The 24109-nt window shown below is 34.4% G+C and overlaps 1 protein-coding gene across 13 annotated transcripts in view; it reads left to right on the forward strand.

Moving 5' to 3' along the window:
* The window catches only part of LOC138698194 (A-kinase anchor protein 9-like), a 630353-nt gene that overhangs the window by 287436 nt on the left and 318808 nt on the right, over positions 1-24109 (forward strand). For 10 of the 13 annotated variants that reach the window (XM_069823957.1, XM_069823962.1, XM_069823964.1 and 7 more), the window contains 3 exons: positions 10203-11116; positions 22132-22265; positions 22558-22605. The exons of 1 other annotated variant lie outside the window; for it this stretch is intronic. In XM_069823957.1, coding sequence (XP_069680058.1) covers positions 10203-11116; positions 22132-22265; positions 22558-22605 — 1096 coding nt within the window. The remainder of the gene's footprint in view (positions 1-10202; positions 11117-22131; positions 22266-22557; positions 22606-24109) is intronic. 2 more of the 13 variants (XM_069823959.1, XM_069823963.1) reach the window with 1 other exon arrangement.

A 24109-nucleotide genomic window follows, 5' to 3' on the forward strand; every position in this document is an offset into this window, starting at 1 on the left:
CACCAGAATGAAGAATGATATCAATTCTTTCCTCTTTCAATAATGCCATCACGAAAATCAAGAAATTTGTTATAGGAAAGCTTCAAATAATCACAACAATGCATTGAAACTGTCACAGGTTAATCAGACAGTAAAGCAGGAAAAGTTAATTACCAGAATTACATAAAAATACCTTTTCCAAAGTCTCCTTAGTACTGTACCATGTTACAAAATACCTGTAGATGCAGTAACTAATGTTTGTGTTGTTATGACGGTTATTATCTTTAAATAACTTGAAAACGATTAGAGATATCTCAAAACAGATTGCACTATTGTTTCTTTTTTAGAAAATTTCACATGATTTTGAGTACCTACATGAACCTCTTTCCATTTAAAATTTCAAAGTTGCATCCAAAATGGCGGCTTTTGAGATAGCTGAGGGCTAGAATCGAATCTGTCACTGGTAGAGCGTTTGGTCTTACAAGTACTGGTAACATCTATAGTAATCGAAAATCAAGTATACGGAAGATATTTATATGGTTCCAGACTTCTGATTCACTCTATATTTCCTGGCCCCTTAAGAATGTCTATATCTGAACATGCTTCATATCCACTAACTTCTTCGCTGTGTAGCACACAAACTCAATGGAATCCATAAAATGGCTTTAGTCCAACAGGAATTTTTCCAGCCATCTCCTTTGCCATCCAATGGACTCTCACATTACCAATGAAATGAATGAACTTCGTCTCACTAGAAGTTTTAAAAATCCTGTTCACATTGCTAGCTTTTTTTTGTGCATATGACTTACTGCGTGAAAATTTAGAAATCTGAACTGAGCTATGACCAAACAATTTATTTAAATTACTAACGCTTGCCTCTTCCTTACTTTCAGGTAAATATTCTTCTTCACTGGTAGATTTTTCTACTTCACTTTCACTTTATTTACTTTCATCTTCAAGAGATATCTTTTTCGATATCTCAAGGCGACAACCGTGACAAATTGAATGACCAACCACTAAATGTGGAATCTTTTTACGCATTTCTTCCTTTATCTTTCTCTTACCCACTTGTCTTATATGCTTTGGAAATTCGGAAGTATTACAGTGCCAGTTCCAACTTTTCACATACTTAAGCATTTTTAAGTACTTAAATTGTTAATTTTGTTCAACAATATCGACTTCAGTGGAAAAAACATGTCGAAAGGATGGATCACACTAGATGGCCTAAACAGATTCTTACTTATGTACCAAGAGGAACGAGGAAATTGGGAAGACCACGAAAGCGCTGGCATGAGACCGTAACAGATCCTGTAGGGTCTAATACATGACGGATATGATGATGATGATGAAGTACTTAAATTACAACAGTAAACTTAAACTACAGTCCGGGTCAGCTTACTTAATACCCTAAGGGTGAAACCTAGCCATTTTTTCCCCATTACTACATAAGTTAGTGGATTATGGTGATTTTCTAGCTTGCAGGTTGAATTTTCTTTTGCCAACTTCGTTTCGAATTTTGGTATTGAGAAATACTACAACTGGTAGTGATTTTATAACTGTTATGTTGGCAGCAGTGACACAAGTTGTCAGTAGTTTAAATTCTGAAAATTCAAATTGTTCTAAATTTCTGAGCCCATTACTGAAAGCTAGTGAAATTTGAACATATTAATAATTAATTAATATCAGTATTAATATTAGTACATAATAATTATTGTATGTGTTGCTTTGTGTTGTGGTTACAATTTCAAGATTAGAGTCAGGTAGGCTAAGTGTAAATAAATATAACATATTTTGTGTGATACATGCCCTTGAGTAATCGGTAGAAACACCATTTCACATTTTAATCAATTTCTTTCGTGTTATACTTGTATTACAATAATGGAGTAAATATTCTAAAGCATACATTTCAAAGTGGCATTCGTTTTCGGAATTCATATTAATCATTTCACTACTCTTTCACGAATTTTAGAAAACACCTCCTCAACATAAAGATGAGATGTGGTAAATAAGCAAGACATCGTTCTTGTTAATACTATATTATTATTGTTCTTGTTAATACTATATTATTATTATTATCATCATTACCATTATTATTATTATTATTATTATTATTATTATTATTATTATTATTATTATTATTATTATTATTATTATTACATGGCATTGTGTGATTTTATCCTCTTTTGGTGATGTCTAGTATTAGCTGGCAACACTGAAAAGACAGCCAAATAATTTTTGTAGGAATTACTTTTATGTAATCCTCAGTATATATGGCTATTACACATTTCGTCCTTTCAAAGATTCCACCTTGAAACTTGAAAGTCAAAGTATTCATCACACTACTATTATGTAGAAAAAAGTCCAAATAAAAAAAAAAAAATTATTGATTTGAAATTTCTAGTATATTTGTAATTTGTTACCAGTTTTCACCTTCGATCTGAGTGTTATCCTTATGAACTTAATGAAAATTCGAAAGGATTTTATTTATCTTCATAATGATACCCCATTTGTTTTCTTACTACCAAGCATGCACTAATTGTTACAATTTAAAAACTGTCTTACATGTACATTAGCCTAATATTTCTCTCCATGCTATAGCTAACCATTCATGATACGAGTCCTAAATTTTGTTTTTTCGGCATTTATTATTAGGGTAATCATATAATAGAATATGAAAAACATTGGAGCTGTAGTCTTTCCGAATTGCAAAATTTTGTATGGAATGACTCTTAGTACTAATTATGAAATAAAATTTAATTCTTTGCGTGATATTATTAATCATAGTTTTAAATAGAAATATGTGGGAAGTTATGGACCAATAATAGCACAATCTAGGCTGGCCATGAATGCATGGCTCTTGTGCAATGGTGACTCGTGACCAAAATTGGATTAAATCAGTGATCATCAACTCGCGTACGAGCGGGCATGGGCAGTGTTTGGCCGATGCGTGCTTAGTGTAGCAGGCAAAAGACCAGTTTGTGATGTTGCTTTGTAGTGAACAGAGGTCATCCATTCAAACAAGAGATATGAGGCGCAGAAAACTCTTCAAAACGTATACCACACTGAAGAAAAACAACTTAAAGATGCATTATAGAACTCACAGGAACGAATATGGCAGATACCAAGGTGAAGAGCATGCATCATTAATTCAACAATTGAAGGAAAATGTGCTAGAAGCTGTTTAAGATCACAATGTTAGTGAATTGACTGTGCAACTCAGTTATAAAATTTCACTTTTAACAGTAAGACATTTAAGACCTTTTCAAGATTGAAAATTTTCCGAAGAATGTTTAATTACAACAACAGGTGAAGGAGTTTGAATCTATCAGTTTGTCTCCTTCCACTGTGATGTGTCCCGTCCAAGATCTAGCTGAGGACGTTCAGGTGCAACTAGTAATTATTTGTCAGTCTTTCATTTGTTATTCTTTGACATTAGATGAATATACTGATGTTAGCGATACTCCCCACTTGGTGATTTTTGTAAGAGGCGTTATTGAAAACCTTCAGATTAAGGAAGAGCTCTTATACATTGTTCTCATAAAGGGTACTACTACTGGTTCCGATATTTTCATTTAGAAGCTATAGAAATTATTTTGGACTTCCTTGGATTAAACTTGTATCCTTGGCAACCAATGGTGCTCCTTCCATGTTTGGAAGTAAAATGGGTGTAATAGGAAGTCTAAGAGATAAAGTGAAAAGCATTAATGTATCCTATGAAGTTATTTCTGTTCACTGCATTATACACCAACAGAATTCATGTGCGAAACAAATTAAAAATGATGTTATGGAAGTAGTTGGAAAAACCACCAATACAATTAGATTGAAAGGCCTCACCCATCATCAATTTACAGTCTTTCTTGACGAATGCAATAGTGAGTATGGCGATCTGCCACATTATAGTAAAGTGTGGTGGCTAAGTCATTGCAAATTATTGGGTAGGTTCTTTGAACTGGAGGAGGAAACAACATCGTTCACTGAGGAAAAAGAAAAGCCTGTATCATAAGCGAAAAATTAAAGAAATGGATTTGTAAATTTACCTTCATAATGGAATTATCTGATTGTTTTAAATTGTTTCCTACAGGGTAAAAACAAGATTATTACACAGTTATATCTGCAGTGCTTGGGAAAAGTGACATACGTCAGTTTCCACAAACCTTGTTTGATAATTTATTGACAACACACACTGGTTTATGTCGATTTGATTTTTTTCTGTATGATTATTTTAATGGGAGAAATACTTATGTATTTTTTTCCAAGGGAGCAGATGTTCCGTAAGTTGTCAATAAATTATCAAAAAAGGTTTGTGGAAACTGACTTACGTCCCTTTTCCCAACCACTGCAGATATGACAGTGTGAAGACATTTAATATGAAACCACCTCTAATTATGTGGAACATTAGCTTAACTAAAAGGATACAGCACATTTTTCAAAATTAACAGTGTTATAGGTCTACTAGTTTCTTAAGACTTTGGATTTCGAAAAATATGTTCACACGTTATGTGACCTGCACCAGGCATTTGATTCGAGATTTAAAGACTAGGAAAATTTTCAATTTGATTTTCGATTATTGCAATTGGAACTTATTGATTTACTTTACGATAGTGAATTGAAGGACAAATATCAAAACAAAAGAAGTTTATTTGACTTTTATGTAAACTTTCCACGTGTTAGATTTCCCTGATTGTACAGGCATGCATGTTTGGATCCACATATCTGTGCGAACAGTATTTTTTTCCTATGATGAAGATAAACAAGCCATGTCATGGAAGCCAAGTATCAGAGGACAACTTAAAATGTGCTCTCAGATTGTACACTATACAAACAATAGTTCCAAACATTGAGAAATTGCTGAGAGAAAAGAAGATTAAACAAATCTCGAAAAATCAGTGCTAATGCCAGTGTTGAGTGAACTGAATGAAGTAAATTTCTGCATTATTATTCCTAGGGTTTTTGTGTGTTTTGTTCAGTATTTTCCATAACAGAAGCAGTTAACACATTTACAATAATTTTCATGCATTAGTTGAAGTAATTAACATGAAATGTGTATTACATTTCTGAAAATAATTATTATAATTTTATTAACTTGTTATTTTCTTGAAAATAGGCTACAATGTTTTTCAAATTGCTTAAGATAGTTTATTTAGTTATTTATATTTTGCCCGTTTCTTTTTGTATAAAAAATCATAAACTTATGCAATAAATTCATATTATGGTCCTGCTGCTGAACATCTCCCCTGCCCTGTTATGACTTTCCCTTACCAGGAGGGCGAGTGGGCAAGGCTTGATGAAACACAGTGCTCTGAGTTGGAGACTGCTGAAATAAATGAGCCCATAAATTTCTCATTGCACGAACATAGGTTTATTATATTGAATAAATACTAAAAATATCAATAGTAAAAAATAATGATAAAGAATGCATTATACACTAACCTTTTTATTTATAGATGAAGTTCATTCTTCGATCCTTCACTTGAGTGAATACTTGATAACATAATGGTTTAAGTTAAGAATCAAATATCTATACTAATAATAAATCTGTAGCCGAAATTTTTCTGGTAATTTTCGATTTTCCAAAAATAATTGGTCCTAACATATATAATTAACCACCCTGAAACCGAAAATCGCTTTTTTGAAATTTTTGTTTGTATGTCTGTTTGTCTGCCTGTCTGTCTGTCTGCCTGTCTGTCTGTCTGTATGTCTGTATTTTTGTTACCTTTTCACGCGATAATGTTTGAACAGATTTCGATGAAAATTGGAATATAAATTAAGTTCGTTGTAACTTAGATTTTAGGCTATATGGCATTCAAAATACATTATATAAAAGGGAGTTATAAGGGAGCCTGAATTAAATAAATCGAAATATTTCGCTTATTATTGATTTTTGTGAAAAATGTTACATAACAAAAGTTTCTTTAAAAATAATTTGCGATAAGTTTTATTCCTTGAAAAATTTTGATAGGACTGATATTTGTTGAGATAAATGAGTTTTAAAATTAAAATAACTGCCATCTAAGGCCGTGTAATGAATTAAAAAACAAATGACTTCGTCTATAAGGGGCCTTGGACAGCAACAATCGAAAGCTATGAAAGATAGCCTATAGAGAATGTTTCTGTGTTTGTATGAAGTAATATCGGAAGCTAAATTAACCGATTTGTATAATTAATTATTATTTCACCATTGGAAAGTTAGTTTCTCTAGATGGACATAATGCTATAATGTTATTACAGTAACTTCTGATATAATATAATACAATATAATATAATATAATATAATATAATATAATATAATATAATATAATATAATATAATATAATATAATATAATATAATATAATATAATATGTAATATTATATAATAGAAGTTATTTGAAGGGTTCAGAATCATAGTGGGCCAAGCGCCATTTACTGAATACTTAGAAAACAAGGGTTAAAATTAAGTTATTACCATAATTCAATGGTAACCTATAACAAGTAACATAAAATATACACATTAAATCTAAATGACGTCAATCTTCATTAAACTATGGTTGCATGTAATAAAAATTAAGAAACATGTTAAAGGAATTGTCATTGCACCAAATGAGTGGTCTCTGGACCAAAATGATCGCATTTTAATTATTTGGATGCAATTTAAATTAAGTAACATATTAAACGATTTATCCTTCTATCAAACACGAATGTTCCCTAGATCGAATGTCCTATTTTAATTATGTAATTACTTTATATTTATTTCTAATGGGTGCAGCGGAGCGCATGGGTACAGCTAGTATAATAATAAAGGGAGGTGCTACTCATCAATTAGCACTGGTCAGCTTGACTGAATTTGGTATAATTTTCCCCTATTCATTACCTAATTCCCTCTTTACTCTTTCCTATTCGGTCCTCTGACTGAACTCTTACTTTTTCCGACCTCGATGGTATTAGAGCATTCGAGGCCTAGGGGTTCATTTCACTTTCCTTCCTACCCTTTCTATTTTTCTGTTCCTAGTGCTGACCTGCTATGGCACTAAAATCGTCCTCCAGTGGCTTAAGGAGGGAAAGCTGGTGATCAACAAGATCTCCCAGCTAGGTCCAATGGACCCGTCGACCAACAGCAGGTGTGGTCCTCCAGACATTCTGGGGGTTGTGTGTGAATGAAGTAGCCACCAATACGTTAAAATATGGTATTCACTTAAATCGGCTACAACTTGCCATTTAACCATTTACACCTCCATAGAATGGAATATATTAGTCCCCTAACTGCCCATTGTGCAACTCAAACCAAGAAATGGATTCGGAACACCCCAAAAATCTGTGCTTCAGTGGCTGACCATGATAATATCTTTGAAAAATATTGGAGTGCAAGAGGTCAAATGACTTTATTGTCAAACGCCTGACATTAGAAAACAACAACAAAAAATAATTTTCTGTTGAAATTTTTGTTTTAGACTTCTCTTTGCTGTATAATGCCTGTATCAAACATGGTGAGCCTAATTTCTTGGCGTGAACTCTTCTATCAAAACCTAATAAATTGTCTTCCAATTAGTTCACTAAAGATGCATCTACATGGTTCAACATTTCTTTCAACTTTATACATTCAAGCAATGCAAGCAAGATTGATATTTAATATTAATATGTGAAAATGACATTCAAAAAGGAGCACCATGTATAGAGAAAATCTTCATGCACCTCAATTGAACATGCATTTTAAACTTGATTCTTTCAATATTCTTCCCAGATTGCATGCATGGAAAATTGAATCGTGTAGATGCAGCTTAACTTTATTCCTATTGAAAGGGACAAGCACACAGTGAACACTAACATAACTAACTTCACACTCAAAAAAAAAAAAAAGTAGCAAGAGAAAATTATTAATAACACTCATAATTACTGCATGTATGAATACGAATGTGACAACATGTATTTCGGATTATTGTTTGGTCTGGGACAGTATTACCAACTTTATTTTTCTAGTGATTTAAATCAAACTTAGTTTTTGTAGGAAGGAGTCCATAATCTTACCTATCTTTAAGAAGGGGGACAAGACTAACTGTAGTAACTTTCGAGGAATATCACTTTTGTTGATTTCGTATAAAATTTTGTCCAATATTCTTTTGAGAAGATTAACTCCATATGTAGATGAAATTATTGGGGATCATCAGTGTGGTTTTAGGCATAATAGATAAACTATTGACCAGATATTTTGTATTCGACAGATAATGGAGAAAAAATGGGAGTATAAGGGTACAGTGCATCAGTTATTCATACATTTCAAAAAGGCATATGACTCGGTTAAGAGAGAAGTTTTATATGATATTCTTATTGAATTTGGTATTCCCAAGAAACTAGTTCGATTAATTAAAATGTGTCTCAGTGAAACGTATAGCAGAGTTCATATAGGTCAGTTTCTGTCAGATGCGTTTCCAATTCACTGTGGACTAAAGCAAGGAGATGCACTATCACCTTTACTTTTTAACTTTGCTCTAGAGTATGCCATTAGGAAAGTGCAGGAAGACAGAGAGGGTTTGAAATTGAACGTGTTATATCAGCTTCTTGTCTATGCGGATGACGTGAATATGTTAGGAGAAAATCCACAAACGATTAGGGAAAACACGGAAATTTTACTGGAAGCAAGTAAAGAGATAGGTTTGAAAGTAAATCCCGAAAAGACAAAGTATATGCTTATGTCTCGTGACGAGAATATTGTACGAAATGGAAATATAAAAATTGGAAATTTATCTTTTGAAGAGATGGAGAAGTTCAAATATCTTGGAGCAACAGTAACAAATATAAACAATGCTCGGGAGGAAATTACACACAGAATAAATATGGGAAATGCCTGTTTTTATTCAGTTGAGAAGCTTTTATCCTCCAGTCTGCTGTCAAAAAATCTGAAAGTTAGAAGTTATAAAACAATTGTATTACTGGTTGTTCTTTATGGTTGTGAAACTTGGACTCTCACTTTCAGAGAGGAACAGAGGTTAAGGGTGTTTGATAATAAGTTGCTTAGGAAAATATTTGGGGCTAAGAGGGTTGAAGTTACAGGAGAATGGAGAAAGTTACACAACACAGAACTGCATGCATTGTATTCTTCACCTGACATAATTAGGAACATTAAATCCAGACATTTGAGATGGGCAGGGCATGTAGCATGTATGGGCGAATCCAGAAATGCATATAGAGTGTTAGTTGGGAGGTCGGAGGGAAAAAGACCTTTAGGGAGGCCGAGACGTAGATGGGAAGATAATATTAAAATGGATTTGAGGGAGGTGGGATATGTTGATAGAGAATGGATTAATCTTGCTCAGAATAGGGACCAATGGTGGGCTTATGTGAGGAAGGCAATGAACCTTCGGGTTCCTTAAAAGCCAGTAAGTAAGTAAGTGAGGTTGTATTCTATGCACATGCAGAAGATGGACATGGAGCTTTTGTGCTGAATGGTAGCTTCCCCTCGTCTATATCTGTTGTTGTTGTTGTTATCTAATGCCGGGCTTTGGCAACGAAGCCATTAGCATTCTTGCTCTCCAATATTTCTCTGTGGTGGATCCATCAGGTAGAACTTCACAGGTTATGAGATGATCTTCAGTCATTTCTTCTTCTTTGTTGCATAGAGGGCAATTTGGATTTGTGTAAATTCCTATTTTATTCAAGTGTTTGGCCAAATAATCGTGCTCATCTATATCTTATTTCTCTTTTATATCTTCTTTCTCGTCAGATCTTCTGTCTCTTTAATAATTTCATTCTTGGTCGTTAAATAAAGCATTTATTTTCATAATTATCATTATTGTTATAATCGTCATTGCCATTATTATCACCATAAACAAAGCCACCATTGTCATTATGTTATTTCCAATAGTACTTAGACAATTCTCCCATTCCAGCCTCAGTACATTATTTTCCATTTGTTACTACTGGATTCATAGTGAATCCTCAAACGCAACTTTTCAAATACCATTTCGCTATCACCAATTTCATCAATTTGTGTGTATGTGTGAATTAATGTATACCCACTTCACTTGCGTGATTCAGGTTCCGCATATTGCAGATATATGGCAGGACTGTGACTTATTTTTCAATTTCATCAATGTTAGTAGTTAATACTTCATTAAATAACCAACTAAAAAAACTACTGAGCTGAAATGTAATTTTCCTTTCATTAGCTTGTCTATGTCTTAATAGGCCTATATTAAAACTTATTATTATTTATGAATTGTATCTATAAGTATTTCAATTTTCTATTTGCAGGGATAGTTTGAAGAAAATTACAGCAACTTTGAGGTATCTGCTGAAAGAATTAGTTACCTATTTTACTGCTTGTGAGGATGAACTAAACAATACCCTGATTGGAGAATTATTTCGGTATGAGGAAGAAATGTCTAAAGACGCTGGAGAATTAAACCAACAAGTATCATATGCAACTGAAGGCAAAATTTTAAAGTCTAATGATAACACAGAAACACAAAGCAGTTTTAATATTATTAAAAATGGAGAGATTCCTACAGAATCTGAGGCAAAGGATGTGCAGGAACATGATGTATCAGTGGCACAAGACCAAGTTAGTTCTGATAATGTATCAGTGGTGTCACATCCTGATCTCTCTATTGCACCCAGAGACAGTATGTATAATGGAACACGCAAGGTTCATTTTGCACCTGATATGTCAAATATCATCAGTTTTATTGAAGAAGACAACTTGTTAGATTGCGTAAACAAAAATAAAGATTTGTCTACAGACTTTCGATCAGAACTTCATAATTGCTTGGAGAGATTAAAAGCTGAAGCAGTGGCTGTGTTAGGGCTTTCAAGTTCTTTGCCCAAAAATTTGCAAATTACTCGTGACGCTATTGATTTGTTACAAGAGAAAGTAAACATCCTGACAAAGCAGCTGGAAATGGAAGTTAAATCAAAAGACGAATTGCTGTTGCAATTAGGAAAAATTCAGGACAAAGAAAAAGATAATGCATTATTCCAGGAGAAGCTGGTTAATTTGGAGATACAACATGAAACTCTTCAGTCTGACTTACGTATAGCTCGTAATAGAATTGCAGAACTGGAACATGAAATAGGAAAGAGAGAAGATGTTACAGAAGGTTTTGGTGAAAGCATTCAACCTGGTCTTACAAGAAGGCTTCAGAATATGGCTCAGTTGCAAGATAAAGGCAAGTATAATTGTTGTTGTTTAGACACCTGTCCGAAGACAGGTTTGAACCTCACAAGTAACACCAATAGACATCACTCATGAGGCAAGTAGGCCAGGAGATAATGGGTTAGGATGGCCAGTTCGTTTCCGCCTCCAATGCATACATCTCCAATTAGCTACATATTCCACTAATTCAGATGCATACAAACAATTGTCCTTCCTCTGACACATTGTCAAGTGAGATGTACTGCCTGATAATAGATATACATATCAGTCAGAACCTCAATCAGAGGTAGCAAGTATAGTATGATAATATAATTAGTAGTACTGGTAGTAGTTGTATATTTTGCTTAGGATTCTCCACTGTGGAGTAGAATGGTCAGTTCCTTTCCCCCTCTATTGCATACATCACTAACTAGTAATATATTTCAATAATCAGACTTAAGATGTATACAAACAATCTTAGGATACATATCATCAAGCGAGATGTACTGCTAGATAATAGACATATTATATACACTATGTATGTATACATTGTCTCTTGACTTAGTTGTCTCATAAGTGATGTCTTATTGATATCACTTCTTAGATTCCAATCTGTCTTCGGACAGTTGACTAAACAATAAAGATAATGGGATATTACATTAAAAAATTGAGGTGTTATGCTTCGATAATTCATGTACACAAGGCTAGAGAAAATTAGCATATCTGTAGGAAAAAAAGAAAGAGAGAGATATGGAACTGACAGAAAACTTTCCTCCATGGCATCTGCTATTTTAGACGTTAACATACCAGAAATTAGGTGACAAGTGACCACCTAATAAATCCAATCAAGAAAGCAGTGCAGTACAACTATCACAGTTGTTTAATGCTATGAAAGTAGACTAACAAAGAAGGAAGAAAATGCAGTCAAGTCAGTAGGGAATGGAAAAGGAAGGTAAGAAATATGTGGACCAATCTAAGATACCAAAAAATGAAACCAAAATTTGCTTTCAGTTCAGAAAAGAAATACCATTAATAGAAAATGAATATAATCTAGACAAAATATTAACTTTCTTCAAAGATTGGGTCTTTCAGGTCATTTAATTTTGGAGTTTCTTGACAGTAATACTGTCTTTCAATCACATTTATAAATAAATATTGATCACTTTGTAGTAGTACAGTAATAGTAATAGTAAAAGTCTGCATGAGGCATAAGAATAATGGGATGCGTTGTCATGATAAAGCTGCTGCCATCTTTTTCATGCTATGATTCTTTGTCAAAATCTTTGAAATAATACTTCGTGAAATCCCCAGATCTAATTGTCTCACTGTCAGTCACTGATTTTTATTGATTGCAGCTCGCACACTTTTAAAATTTTTTGAGTGTTTAAATTGTTGAAGCCTTTCGAGAATATCCTGCTATCTTTGAAGCTTGAGTACTACAATTTTATCTGGCTTTACTCTTTGACTCACTCCCAAAAGTCCCTTAATCATTAGAATAGGTTCCTTGGACGGATGTCAAAGTTGGAAGCAAATTTGATACATATTAACTATATATTCACTCAATCAGTGTGAATGTGATGGCCACACAGTAAACGAGGTCATTCACTGACATCTCAATACCGAGTGAATATCCTCAGAGGAGTGCAACTATTCACGCATGCACAGCAAGGCCTCCTCTGTCAAAGCTGCATGACCAGTTCTCAAGATGTTTAAAATGGCTGGATACTTTCTGGACAGACTTGATACTTGTACATTTGAGAATGGAAAGAGATGTTCATTAGACCTTCGTAAAGTAACAGTTTGATGAGTTAATGTATAAAATATACATCCTGTTTACTTCAAATTATGAATTGTATTTTGAAGAAGAAGAAATGGATATAAATCATTTAACACGCTGTGAAGAACTTAAACAAAATGAAAGTCTTACATTTAAATACTGTGAAGCAAGAGAGAAAATAACTAACTCTATTGTGAAATCAAGAGCATTAGATACCTATGTTAGTTTCGATACCGTTGATCATCAGATATTAGGTTTGGTATTGTAGGTCAGTAATGCGCTATAAATATTGTTGAAGGTGGCCAGCCTCATGGTGTAGTGGTCAGAGCTTCTGGCTATAGTTCATGAGGTCCCGGGTTCGATTCGCGGTTAGAGCACAGGAATTTTTCCTTAAAGGGGTTTATTCCTGTGTTCGTCCATGGTCTGGAATTTAGGTTAAGTTTAGATTTAAGACCTCTCCTGGCACCACATTATCATAATCATCCTATCACATCATCGGGGTAATGTAACTCCGCCTTCCAGGCGCCCCAACCTCAGAAGTGGGTTACAACTAAGCCACGGCCAGGAGAGAAGACCAGAAATGTCGAAAAGACAACCTGGTGGCATTGGATAAAAAAAATAAAATAAAAAAAAAAAATAAAATATACAGAGCTTTCATTTCAAAACTTCTCAATCTAAATAACTCATTATTTGAATTGAATTCAATTTAAACAAAAAAAAAAAAAAAAAAAAACACGGCAATTTAGATATTGAGGGGAAGTCTGAAACCAGGCTTAATTGCATTTTAGATGTCATCCCCCACCCTCCAGCCACCCCCACTTTGAAATTTCAAATGGCACCTGTATATTTTTATACTTAAATATGAAAGAGCATTCAATTGTGTTTATACACTTCATTCATTTGTTTTCACGTCTTTTGTTTTCTATCATCGCCTGACAACCTTTTTTTTTTTATTTATTTATTTATTTGAAAATTTTTGTACATTGGTACTATCAATTGTGCTTAAATAATTAACATTACAACAATATGAGACTTGTGGAGAGGGTGACGTCCATTAACGTTCCTCAAAGCATAAACAAATCAGTGTGTCTTCTCCTCTTGAGGCGACGATCAGGCTGTGCAGGGGGCAGGTTCCGAGGAATCTGGTTGATTAAGGTGTTAGAATGTGTTGACAATGTTGCATATAATCGTGTATGAAAGAATGAAGTACAGTCTCTATTTTGGCTAGATCTAGATCTGAATGAAATGTTTCATTTCTGATGTACCATGGTGCTCCAGTGATTATCATTAGTGCACGATTTTGGAATGTTTGAATACGCTTGATTTGGCTTATAGAAGCTGATCCCCATAATGAACATCCATAGGGCCAATAGGTTTGAGAAGCATTACATATATTAGCCTTTTGTTGGAAAGGGAAAGACAAGAGCTGGAAAGTATTGTTTTCAATCGAAGTCTGTATCTTAATCTCTGGAGGGTGTAAGTGAGATGTTTATTCCAGGTCAGGCAACTATCTAGAATGAGTCCAAGATATCATACTTCTTCATGTTGTGGTACTGGTGAACAGTTGAGGTATAATGGAAGTGCTTTTTCTTTTTTGAGGTATGTGAATGTTACTATTGATGACTTATTTGTGTTCATGACTGTTCTCCATTTTTTGTTCCATTTTTCAATTTCTTGTAGAAAGTTTTGTAGATTGGTTGTTACTTGTTCACCAGTATCGCCTTTGCTAAGGACAGCAATGTCATCAGCGAACTGAGCTACAGTTAGAGAATCTGATTTAGGTGTTGGTATATCATGAGTGTAAATTAAATAGAGAAAAGGGGCTAGAATGCTCCCTTGAGGTACACCTGCAGAAATATATCTAATCTGAGACTGTACACCTTCATAAATTACTGAATAAGTTCGTCTTCTAAGAAATGATTGAATTAAACGGTAATATGTGTCAGGAAGATGGTTTTTTAGTTTGAATAAGAGGCCATTATGCCACACTTCATCGAACGCCTTTTCTGTATCAAGGAAAAGGCCTAAACAGATTTGTTTCTTTTCATAGGTGTCAAGAATTATGTCAATAATCCTATGTAATTGTTGCGGATAGGAATGCATTTTTCTGAATCCAAATTGAGTATTTGGTAACAATGATTCTAGATGAGTTAATAGTCTAGGTAATAAAAGACGCTCAAATAGTTTTGAAAAGAGAGGCAGAAGACTTATAGGTCTGTAGTTAAATGGATCAGTACGAATTTTATTCGGTTTAGGAATCATCACAATATTAGCATGCTTCCATGTTGAAGGAAAATATGATAAGCGTATCATTGCATTGTATATCTGTGTTAACAGAACTATAGTTCTTCTAGGCAGTTGCAAGAGGAGAGGTTGTGTTATATAGTCATGCCCAGGGGCGTTTTTCGCGGGTAATCTATTAATCGTGTTTCTGACTTCAGCTGGAGTGAATAGTTTACAAATTGGAGACAGTTGTAGAGGCTGGTTTAAAGTATTATTCACTTCTAAAGTTGTATTATTATCTTCGTTGTCATTAGGTTGAAACTGGCTTTCTAAAATTGTGGAAAATATCTCAGTTTTATCATTCGGGCTTGTGAGCCATTGATTGTCATATTTTAGTCATGGAATCTTTTCAGTTTCTTTAGTAATTTGTCTTGTTTTGCGCCATAGACTGCCATCCTTTGATTCTAAGGATTTTAACTGATTGTCAATTGCCTCTCTGTATAATTCTTTTAGGGCTAATTTGAGTTCTTGTGTAGTCTTATTATAATTTTGCTTATGAGAAGGATATATTGTTCTTTGCCGTAGTGCCCTGGCTGATCTTTTCACATATTGGAGCTGTAAGATATGTGGTGGAAGTACTGTTTTTCTTCTAATTCGATTAAAGTTTAGACTATTGGAAGAAGCCGTATTTGCAGCGGTTTTAATATTATTGGTAAGTATATTTATTGCCATATCTATATCTCTTTTATTTTTTAGGGGAATCTTTAAGTTAGTAGAGATATCAAGACAAGATACATTATTCATTCCAGTTAAAGGGGTGTCTTATGAGCGTGTATTTACTACATGAATTCGGAATAGCTGTTGATAAAGTCAGAAGAACAGGTAAATGATCTGAACTCAATTCATGTATAACTCTTGGAACACTACAAAAATGTTGGAATTGTTTACCAATAAAGAAATCAAGCAGGTCAGGCATATGTCCTGAATCTGGATAATGTGTAGGTTCAAAAGGGTTATGCTATTTCCAAATTGAGTTTAAAAATTTGATCATATAGCATATTGCCTTGGGGATTGGTTACGTTGGATCCCCATCTAGGGTATTTGCTATTAAAATCACCTCCTAATATGAATCTGAATTTCATTTCATCAAAGTCGGCGTGACACGCTGGTCCAGAGCAGAATAGAATGAACCTATTTGATAGTATTATCAATTTTTATCTGTACTCTTGAAATTTGTATTTCATCCTCTAAAGTCGACCTGGTTGGCGAGTTGCTATAGCGCTGGCCTTCTATGCCCAAGGTTGCGGGTTCGATCCCGGACCAGGTCGATGGCATTTAAGTGTGCTTAAATGCGACAGGCTCATGTCAGTAGATTTACTGGCATGTAAAAGAACTCCGGGGGGAAAAATTTCCGGCACATCCGGCGACGCTGATATAACCTCTGCAGTTGCGAGCGTCGTTAAATAAAACATGACATTTTTTTTTTTTCCTCTAAAATTGGGGGAAGTTCCTTATGACACAAATCTGCTCTGATAATTATTGCAGATCCACCTTTTCTGCTTCCAGAGGGATGATCAGCTCTGTATATCTTATATCTAGATATGAAAAAGTTTAGATTTGGAGCAAATTTAGTTTCAGTAATCAACATTATGTCAATATGATAAGTATTCAGGAAGAAGACTAATTCATAATATTTATTATTTAAACTCTGGCAATTCCATGTGCTGATAATGAAACTTCTCTGTGGAATGTTATTCATTTTGCAGTACTCTTGGGAGTAACAAGTTCAATGAATTAACCAGAGGTTGTATTAATGATATGGGCATATCTAATTTCTTAATCGTATCAGAGAATAATGCATTATTTGCAATTAGAGTATTATCTACAGTACCTTGCTTGTTAACCGAAGATGCTGCAATACTTGAATATAAGGGCCGATTGAAAGATTCCCTGTGTATATCTGAAAATGGAGCATCTTGTGCAGGAACTTTTTTTCAGTTCTGGAGGGGAAGCTGAAGTTTTATCTAAAGATGATGTTCCTGGTGCTGGTTGAGATCTGTATGGAATTGTCTGATGCCTAGTTGCTCCTCTTTGTAGTCTTGTTATGTTCAGGACACAACCTCTGTAGTTGGCTGGATGATTCCCTTTACAGTTGTACAAATGGGAGGAGTGTCTTTCGGTTTATTACTTTTCTCTGTAGGGTGAAGACCTTCACATTTCACACATCTTGCAGTCTGATTACAGAAGTTTCTTGTGTATCCAAATTGTTGGTATCGCATATATTGTACAATAGTTTTTCTTGGTTTAGGCGGCTCCACTTTTATTATTCCGTTATAAAGTCGGGTTAAGCTGTATATTTCAGGATTTTTAGGATTATGTTTTAGATCTAGGAAAAATAAAGGTAACGGTAATTTGGTGATTGGATGTCTAAACGGTAGCATCTGTATAGGTTCATAACCCAGTTCTTTAAGTTCTGACATCATGAATTCTATATTACAACTGTGATGGAGTCCCCTGATGACTACACGAAAAGCTTTGTCAGATTTTATCTGATATGTATGGAATTCAGCTTGATGTGATTTTAAATAATCAATTACCTTTCTGTACCCATCTATGAGATCCATATTTAGCTTCACTTTGTTATTTTCAACAGTTATGTGTCGAAAACCGCCACAGTCTAGCTTTTTGAGTTCATTAATCATAGAATTAATATTCAGAATATTACTTACTTACTGGCTTTTAAGGAACCCGGAGGTTCATTGCCGCCCTCACATAAGCCCTCCATTGGTCCTTATCCTGAGAAAGACTAATCCAGTCTCTACCATCATATCCCACCTCCCTCAAATCCATTTTAATATTATCTTCCCACCTACATCTCAGCCTCCCTAAAGGTCTTTTTCCCTCCGGTCTCCCAACTAACACTCTATATGCATTTCTGGATTCGCCCATATGTGCTGCATGTCCTGCCCATCTTAGACGTCTGGATTTTATGTTCCTAATTATGTCAGGTGAAGAATACAATGCGTGCAGCTCTGTGTTGTGTAACTTTCTCCATTCTCCTGTAACTTCATCCCTCTTAGTCCCAAATATTTTCCTAAGAACCTTATTCGCAAACACCCTTAATCTCTGTTCCTCTCTCAAAGTGAGAGTCCAAGTTTCACAACCATATAGAACAGCCGGTAATATAACTGTTTTATAAATTCTAACTTTCAGATTTTTTGAAAGAAGACTAGATGACAAAAGCTTCTCAACTGAATAATAACACGCATTTCCCATATTTATTCTGCATTTAATTTCCTCCCGAGTGTCATTTATATTTGTTACTGTTGCTCCAAGATATTTGAATTTTTCCACCTCTTCGAAAGATAAATCTCCAATTTTTATAGTTCCATTTCGTACAATATTCTGGTCACGAGACATAATCATATACTTTGTCTTTTCGGGATTTACTTCCAACCCTATCGCTTTACTTGCTTCAACTAGAATTTCTGCGTTTTCCCTAATCGTTTGTGGATTTTCTCTTAGCATATTCACGTCATCCACATAGACAAGAAGCTGATGTAACCCATTCAACTACAAACCCTGTCTATTATCCTGAACTTTCCTAATGGCATATAATTAATACACGACAAATACTATTGAACTAGAGTTCCTTTTAAAAACTTAATATTTAGAGCACACAATCAATCTCTATTTTGCTTATTTCACCGCCTTCTCGATACTCTGCCCTGACAACCTGTATTTTTGTTATTATCAGTTGATTGAAGGATGAAAACACAGCTTATTTTGTGTAATTTCCTAAATTTAATCACTAAGGATCATTTATGTTCTCTCTTAAAGGGTATACACCATTTTAAAATAATTTAATACGCAAACACAACTATTACATGAAATGCTCAATAATTTTTTGTAGCTTTATTCCTTCAGCTCTAATCAACAATAACAACAATCCAGGTTGCCAGGTGACGATAGAAAACAAAAGATGTGAAAACAAATGAATGAGGTGTATAAACAATTGAATGCTTGTATGACTTGAGGCTTTCCCGGCGTTTGATGTAGAATAACTCTTCTCGGGTTCTCAGCCAGGTGAGTTGGAGATTAGCTTCCAAGCTTTCGACGGCTAGCTCTGTCATCTTCTTCAGGGACGAAGAAGAAGAAGAAGAAGAAGAAGAAGATGGCAGAGCTAGCCGTCGAAAGCTTGGAAGCTAATCTCCAACTCACCTGGCTGAGAACCCGAGAAGAGTTATTCTAATTGAATGCTTTTTCATATTTAAGTATAAAAATATAGGGGTTCCATTTCAAAGTGGGACTGGCTGGGGGTGGCGATGAAATATAAAATGCAATTAAACTCTCAGACTTTCCCCTCAATATCTAAACTGACTTATTTTTTGTTTAAATTTAATTCAATTTAAATAATTAGTTATTTGGGCTGGAAGTTTTGAAATGAAAGTCCAGTATAATGAGGGAGCAGTGGTTTTTTTTTCTGGCAGTACACAATGGTATACAGTACTGGCAGTTTTTCTATTTAAATTTTTAATGTGAAACATTTATGCTTGAGTGTCAGGTAGATAAACGTTAAAAAATTTCAACATCTGACATCACTTGCTTAGCAACAGATTGGACTTGCATTGATATGGCATTTACTTCCTTGCACGAATTATATGCATTTCTTTTGTCATAGACGCATACTAATGGCTCTCCAACAAACCAATTTGGATGAAACACAGTAAATCCATTGTAAACACTTGTACAGGTGTTTTTTTTGTTTGTGTGTGTGTGTGTGTGTGTGTGTGTGTGTGTGTGTGTGTGTGTGTGTGTGTGTGTGTGCGCGCGCGTGCGTGCGTGCGTTCGCGTGTTTGTTTTTTTTTGTTTTTTTTTTTTTTTACAATGAAGTCATCATCCTTCTTGCTTCCCAATATTTTGATGGAAGGTCCACAAATGTCCTAAGAATTTCACAATTAGCCCGGTGCTCCATCTCCATGTCCTCTTCTCTGGTGCACAGTAAGCCTTTAGGTGAATTCAGTACTCCAATACGATGGAGGTGTTTACTGAGTCAATCATGACCAGTAATCGATCTAAACATGGCCACGGCAGATTTTCGAGGTAGATCAGGAATTAGTTTTGGATCTTTGAATGATTCTTTCCATTTTGAATTTTGATGTTATGCCTGTTCTCTGTAACTTATTCTTTTTATGACTTGCTTTCTTGATTCATATGGGAACTTGAAATTTGTTTTTAAGTTGATATAAGTTCCTTTCTTTGCTAACATCTCTGCTTTCTCGTTACCGTTTGTCCACAGTGGGCCGGGATCCATTGGAAGATCACTTTTTTATTTAGCATTTGAATTTGTTTTACCATGCAATGAATTTCTTTTACTTTTACTAGCCCTCCCGGCTAGATCCGAAGGACCCTCTGACCAAAGACAGGTGTGGTCCTCCTTTCATATAGGGGGTTGAGAAAGAACAGTACAACCGCCAACTCTTAAAAACATGATGTCCTTCAAGAAAATGATTCAAATCAGCTCATTAAAATGTTGCATCCCAAAGTAAAATATTTAATAAAGAAAAAAGAGAAAATAACAGTTAATAATACAATATATAAATTGTATTAAATTTATTTCACTTTGTTATCTTCACAATCCTTATAAATAAGAACTGATTTCTTAAAAATCTGAATGTCACAATAATACCCACCTGAGAGCATAAACGTTTCACGTAATTAAAGGGATCCTACGAATCCCTGTCACTTTTTAAAATTAACATTTCTGTCATGGAATGGCAATGACAACATATTTGCAACCAAGACCTCTTCAAGTGATATCTCTATCCAGTGCTTTTGCTTCAGTAAAGTCTCATTTTACAAACCTATGGATCAACAATTTGCTCTCTTCTGACAAAGGAAAAATACGCATCCTAAAAATTTTACAGTTTGTACAAAAGAAACCAAATGACCTGGAAATGTACAAAAACTTGCCCAGACATGTTCAAACATTTTTAACAAGAGCCAGAACAGGTCACATTGTCACTCAATTGTACCTACACCGATTTCACATTTCTGATAATCCTACTTGTCTGTGGTGTAATAATCATGATGAAGATCTGGAACACATTCTTCTGAACTGTCCATCCATAAACCACAAAAGAAGTAAATTAAAATCATCAGTACCAGTTGCAGAAGACACAGCCCTGCAGTATATATTGACTACACCCCAACTCTGGCTACTAGCAACAGACATCTATAATGAACACTGATCAAAATACCCCTCATTTCTCGTGAAAAATAAACAACAACTGAATAGACTACAGTGGACTTTATGTTGTCAGCAAACAGCTGGATACATTAAGAAGATTGATTGTCATGGAATGGCAGAATGAATCATACAATTGGCAGTGAATACAAACAGTCAGCTATAGGTATGATTCCATAAAGAAGAAGCTGCTTTTAACAGTACATCCCGAACTGTGGTGCTATTATAAATTAGTATAACTTGTCAATTTTTGGTGAGTACTGGCATCTTTTTTCACTGCAAGGAAATGCTAGGAATGTAACATACTGACTATTTTTCATTTTCTTAAGCTATCTTATTATCTTTTATGAATTGTGATAAGTGTGCTCAAATCTTTCAATTCCAAATTGCATCTTTAATCTTCTAAAATTATTAATGATCACAGTCGAATAGCTGTAGACTACAAAAGAAAAGGTAAAGGTATCCCACTTTAGATGGCATAAAGGCACATTGAGAGGTAGAGTTTCATGCCTTCAAGTTCTCTGCACTAAAATGGGGTGATGTGGTCAGTGCCATGCTCCAACTGCCTTTTTACCTCTAGAAGACCCCTGACAATCGATTTGACTGGATGCTAAGTAGACTCTGAGGCTGTTCTAGAAGTTTGGTGACAATAAAAGTCCTACCAACATCCAGAATTCAATGCGAAACCTTTGAGCGCATATCCACTTCCTCTACCAACTGAATTACCTGGCACTAGTTTTAGAATATAATAGTTCCTTAATTGAAGCAATGTTTTCTGATATTAAACAATTGTATTTTTTAGCCCGAACTGTCTTAAGTGAGAGGGCGAGTGATCTTCAGAAGTCTCCACACTTGCAGTTGATTGAAGAACTGTGCCAGGAAGGAGATCGTTTGTCAGAAGAAGCTCGTAAAGAAAGAGAAGATCTACAACAACAGGCAAGTGACATATCTTTTTTTTCTTATTGCAGCATGTAGACTACTTACCTTGTTCATTTTCCCCCTTCCTTTTTGCAAATGAAATATAGTATGTCACTCCAAAGTTTTATTTATTACATTTTAAATACCTCAACTTATGTTCAATATTTTATTTAAAAAACTTAATGTATTGCATCAGCCTTAAGTTTTTGTTGTACTGTTCTGAGTTGTGTGGTTGATATGTAGAGAATGCTTTGTGATGACAAATATAATGGGCAATTTTTATATATGTTGGTGTCTTTTTTTCTGCCAGGTTTCATTAGATTCTCTCCCCTTCATTCACAGGGTTTGCTGCCAAGAGGTAACTAATTTTTTAAAGAACATTAACACACCCTGGCTTTTTTGAACAGCATACTTTGAAGTTCTTGTTGAGTGTGTTTACAACTTTCATTGTGTTATGCTTAGCTTTAAAGGGTTTTGGTGTTGGTTTAGCATGGAGAAACTAATACTTCTGTCTGAATCAATGGGCTGGTTAATAGTGTACAGTAGTTTTTTTTTTTTTTTTTTTTACAAATATAACCATGAGGTATATATATATATATATATATATTTCTTCGACAAATTTTATATTCAGAAGAGTTGTTTAGACTCACTCTTTTCTATGTATTTAATTGTGACAATTTGTGTATAGTTAGTTTTATTTATGTACATTTCCCAAAAACAGAGAATGAGATGACTCTTGATGATGTGAAAGTCTAATTCTGTAGTTTGGTTCACATGATATCGACGTAGCTGCACAGGAAGACATCTGGTCTCACATGCATTTTCACCCTACTCCAAAGTACACACCAATGCAAAATGTTACCAGCTGTCTATTTCTGGTATAGGTCTCTGTTTATGTTTTTTATCTTTTATGAAAGTTTGGAAGGTGCTGTGTGACACGAAAGTGACTTACCAGGGAGGGGGGGGGATGTAATTTTGAAATGACAAATGTAGGACCATGATAAAGACAAGGACCACAATAAGAGTCATGACATCACAAGAACCATGGCAAGGATCATGATAAGAACCACAATAAAGATCACAGCAAAGATGAGGACCATAATAAGAACTATGAGAAAGACAAGAACCACGACAAAGATAAGGGGTATAACAAAGACAACAACCATTGTAACACAGTCTAATATATACAGTCACGAAGCTGAATACTTACTAAATATGCATCCATAGATAGTTGCTAGCCACCAGGATCGCTACTATCACCTCATCACAGACTCTTTCCCTAGCAGACTATAAAATGTATTGTACTTTCGATATCGTGTTCTCTTGAAAAAATTAACACCTTCCTTCCACTATTGAAATACGAAATGCATAAGGTTTATATATTATTTTCATAAAGCATATATTATATTTTATAAACTCACCTTCCTGGATCTTGTGGAAGAAGGATAACTCTCACCTCTTTTTTCATAGAATTTATAGTGCAACAAACGTCTCCTTGTCCCATATTAATATTCAAATTATTGTATTTTAGCCATTTACAGTTATTACAACCGATAACAAACATTTCATAGTTTACACAACTTTTCACAACAATGCGAAATACGGTCACAGTCAATGCCTTTTCAATCTGGACCACCATAATGTATGTTCGGTTTTCTATTTGAGTGTATGGAGCTCTATGAAATTTTATATTATAACTTTATTGCATATCATTGCTAAGTTTTATTTAGTGTAATGTGTCCATGAGTTTCATGTACTTCTTGCTGCATAATATGTTCCAGAAATAATTATAAAACTGTGTTATTTTAATGTGAAGAGAATTTTATATGTTTACATAATCTGTTCGTATCAACATTTTAAGT

Source organism: Periplaneta americana, chromosome 4 (assembly GCF_040183065.1).
Source record: "Periplaneta americana isolate PAMFEO1 chromosome 4, P.americana_PAMFEO1_priV1, whole genome shotgun sequence".
Lineage (NCBI taxonomy): Eukaryota > Metazoa > Arthropoda > Insecta > Blattodea > Blattidae > Periplaneta > Periplaneta americana.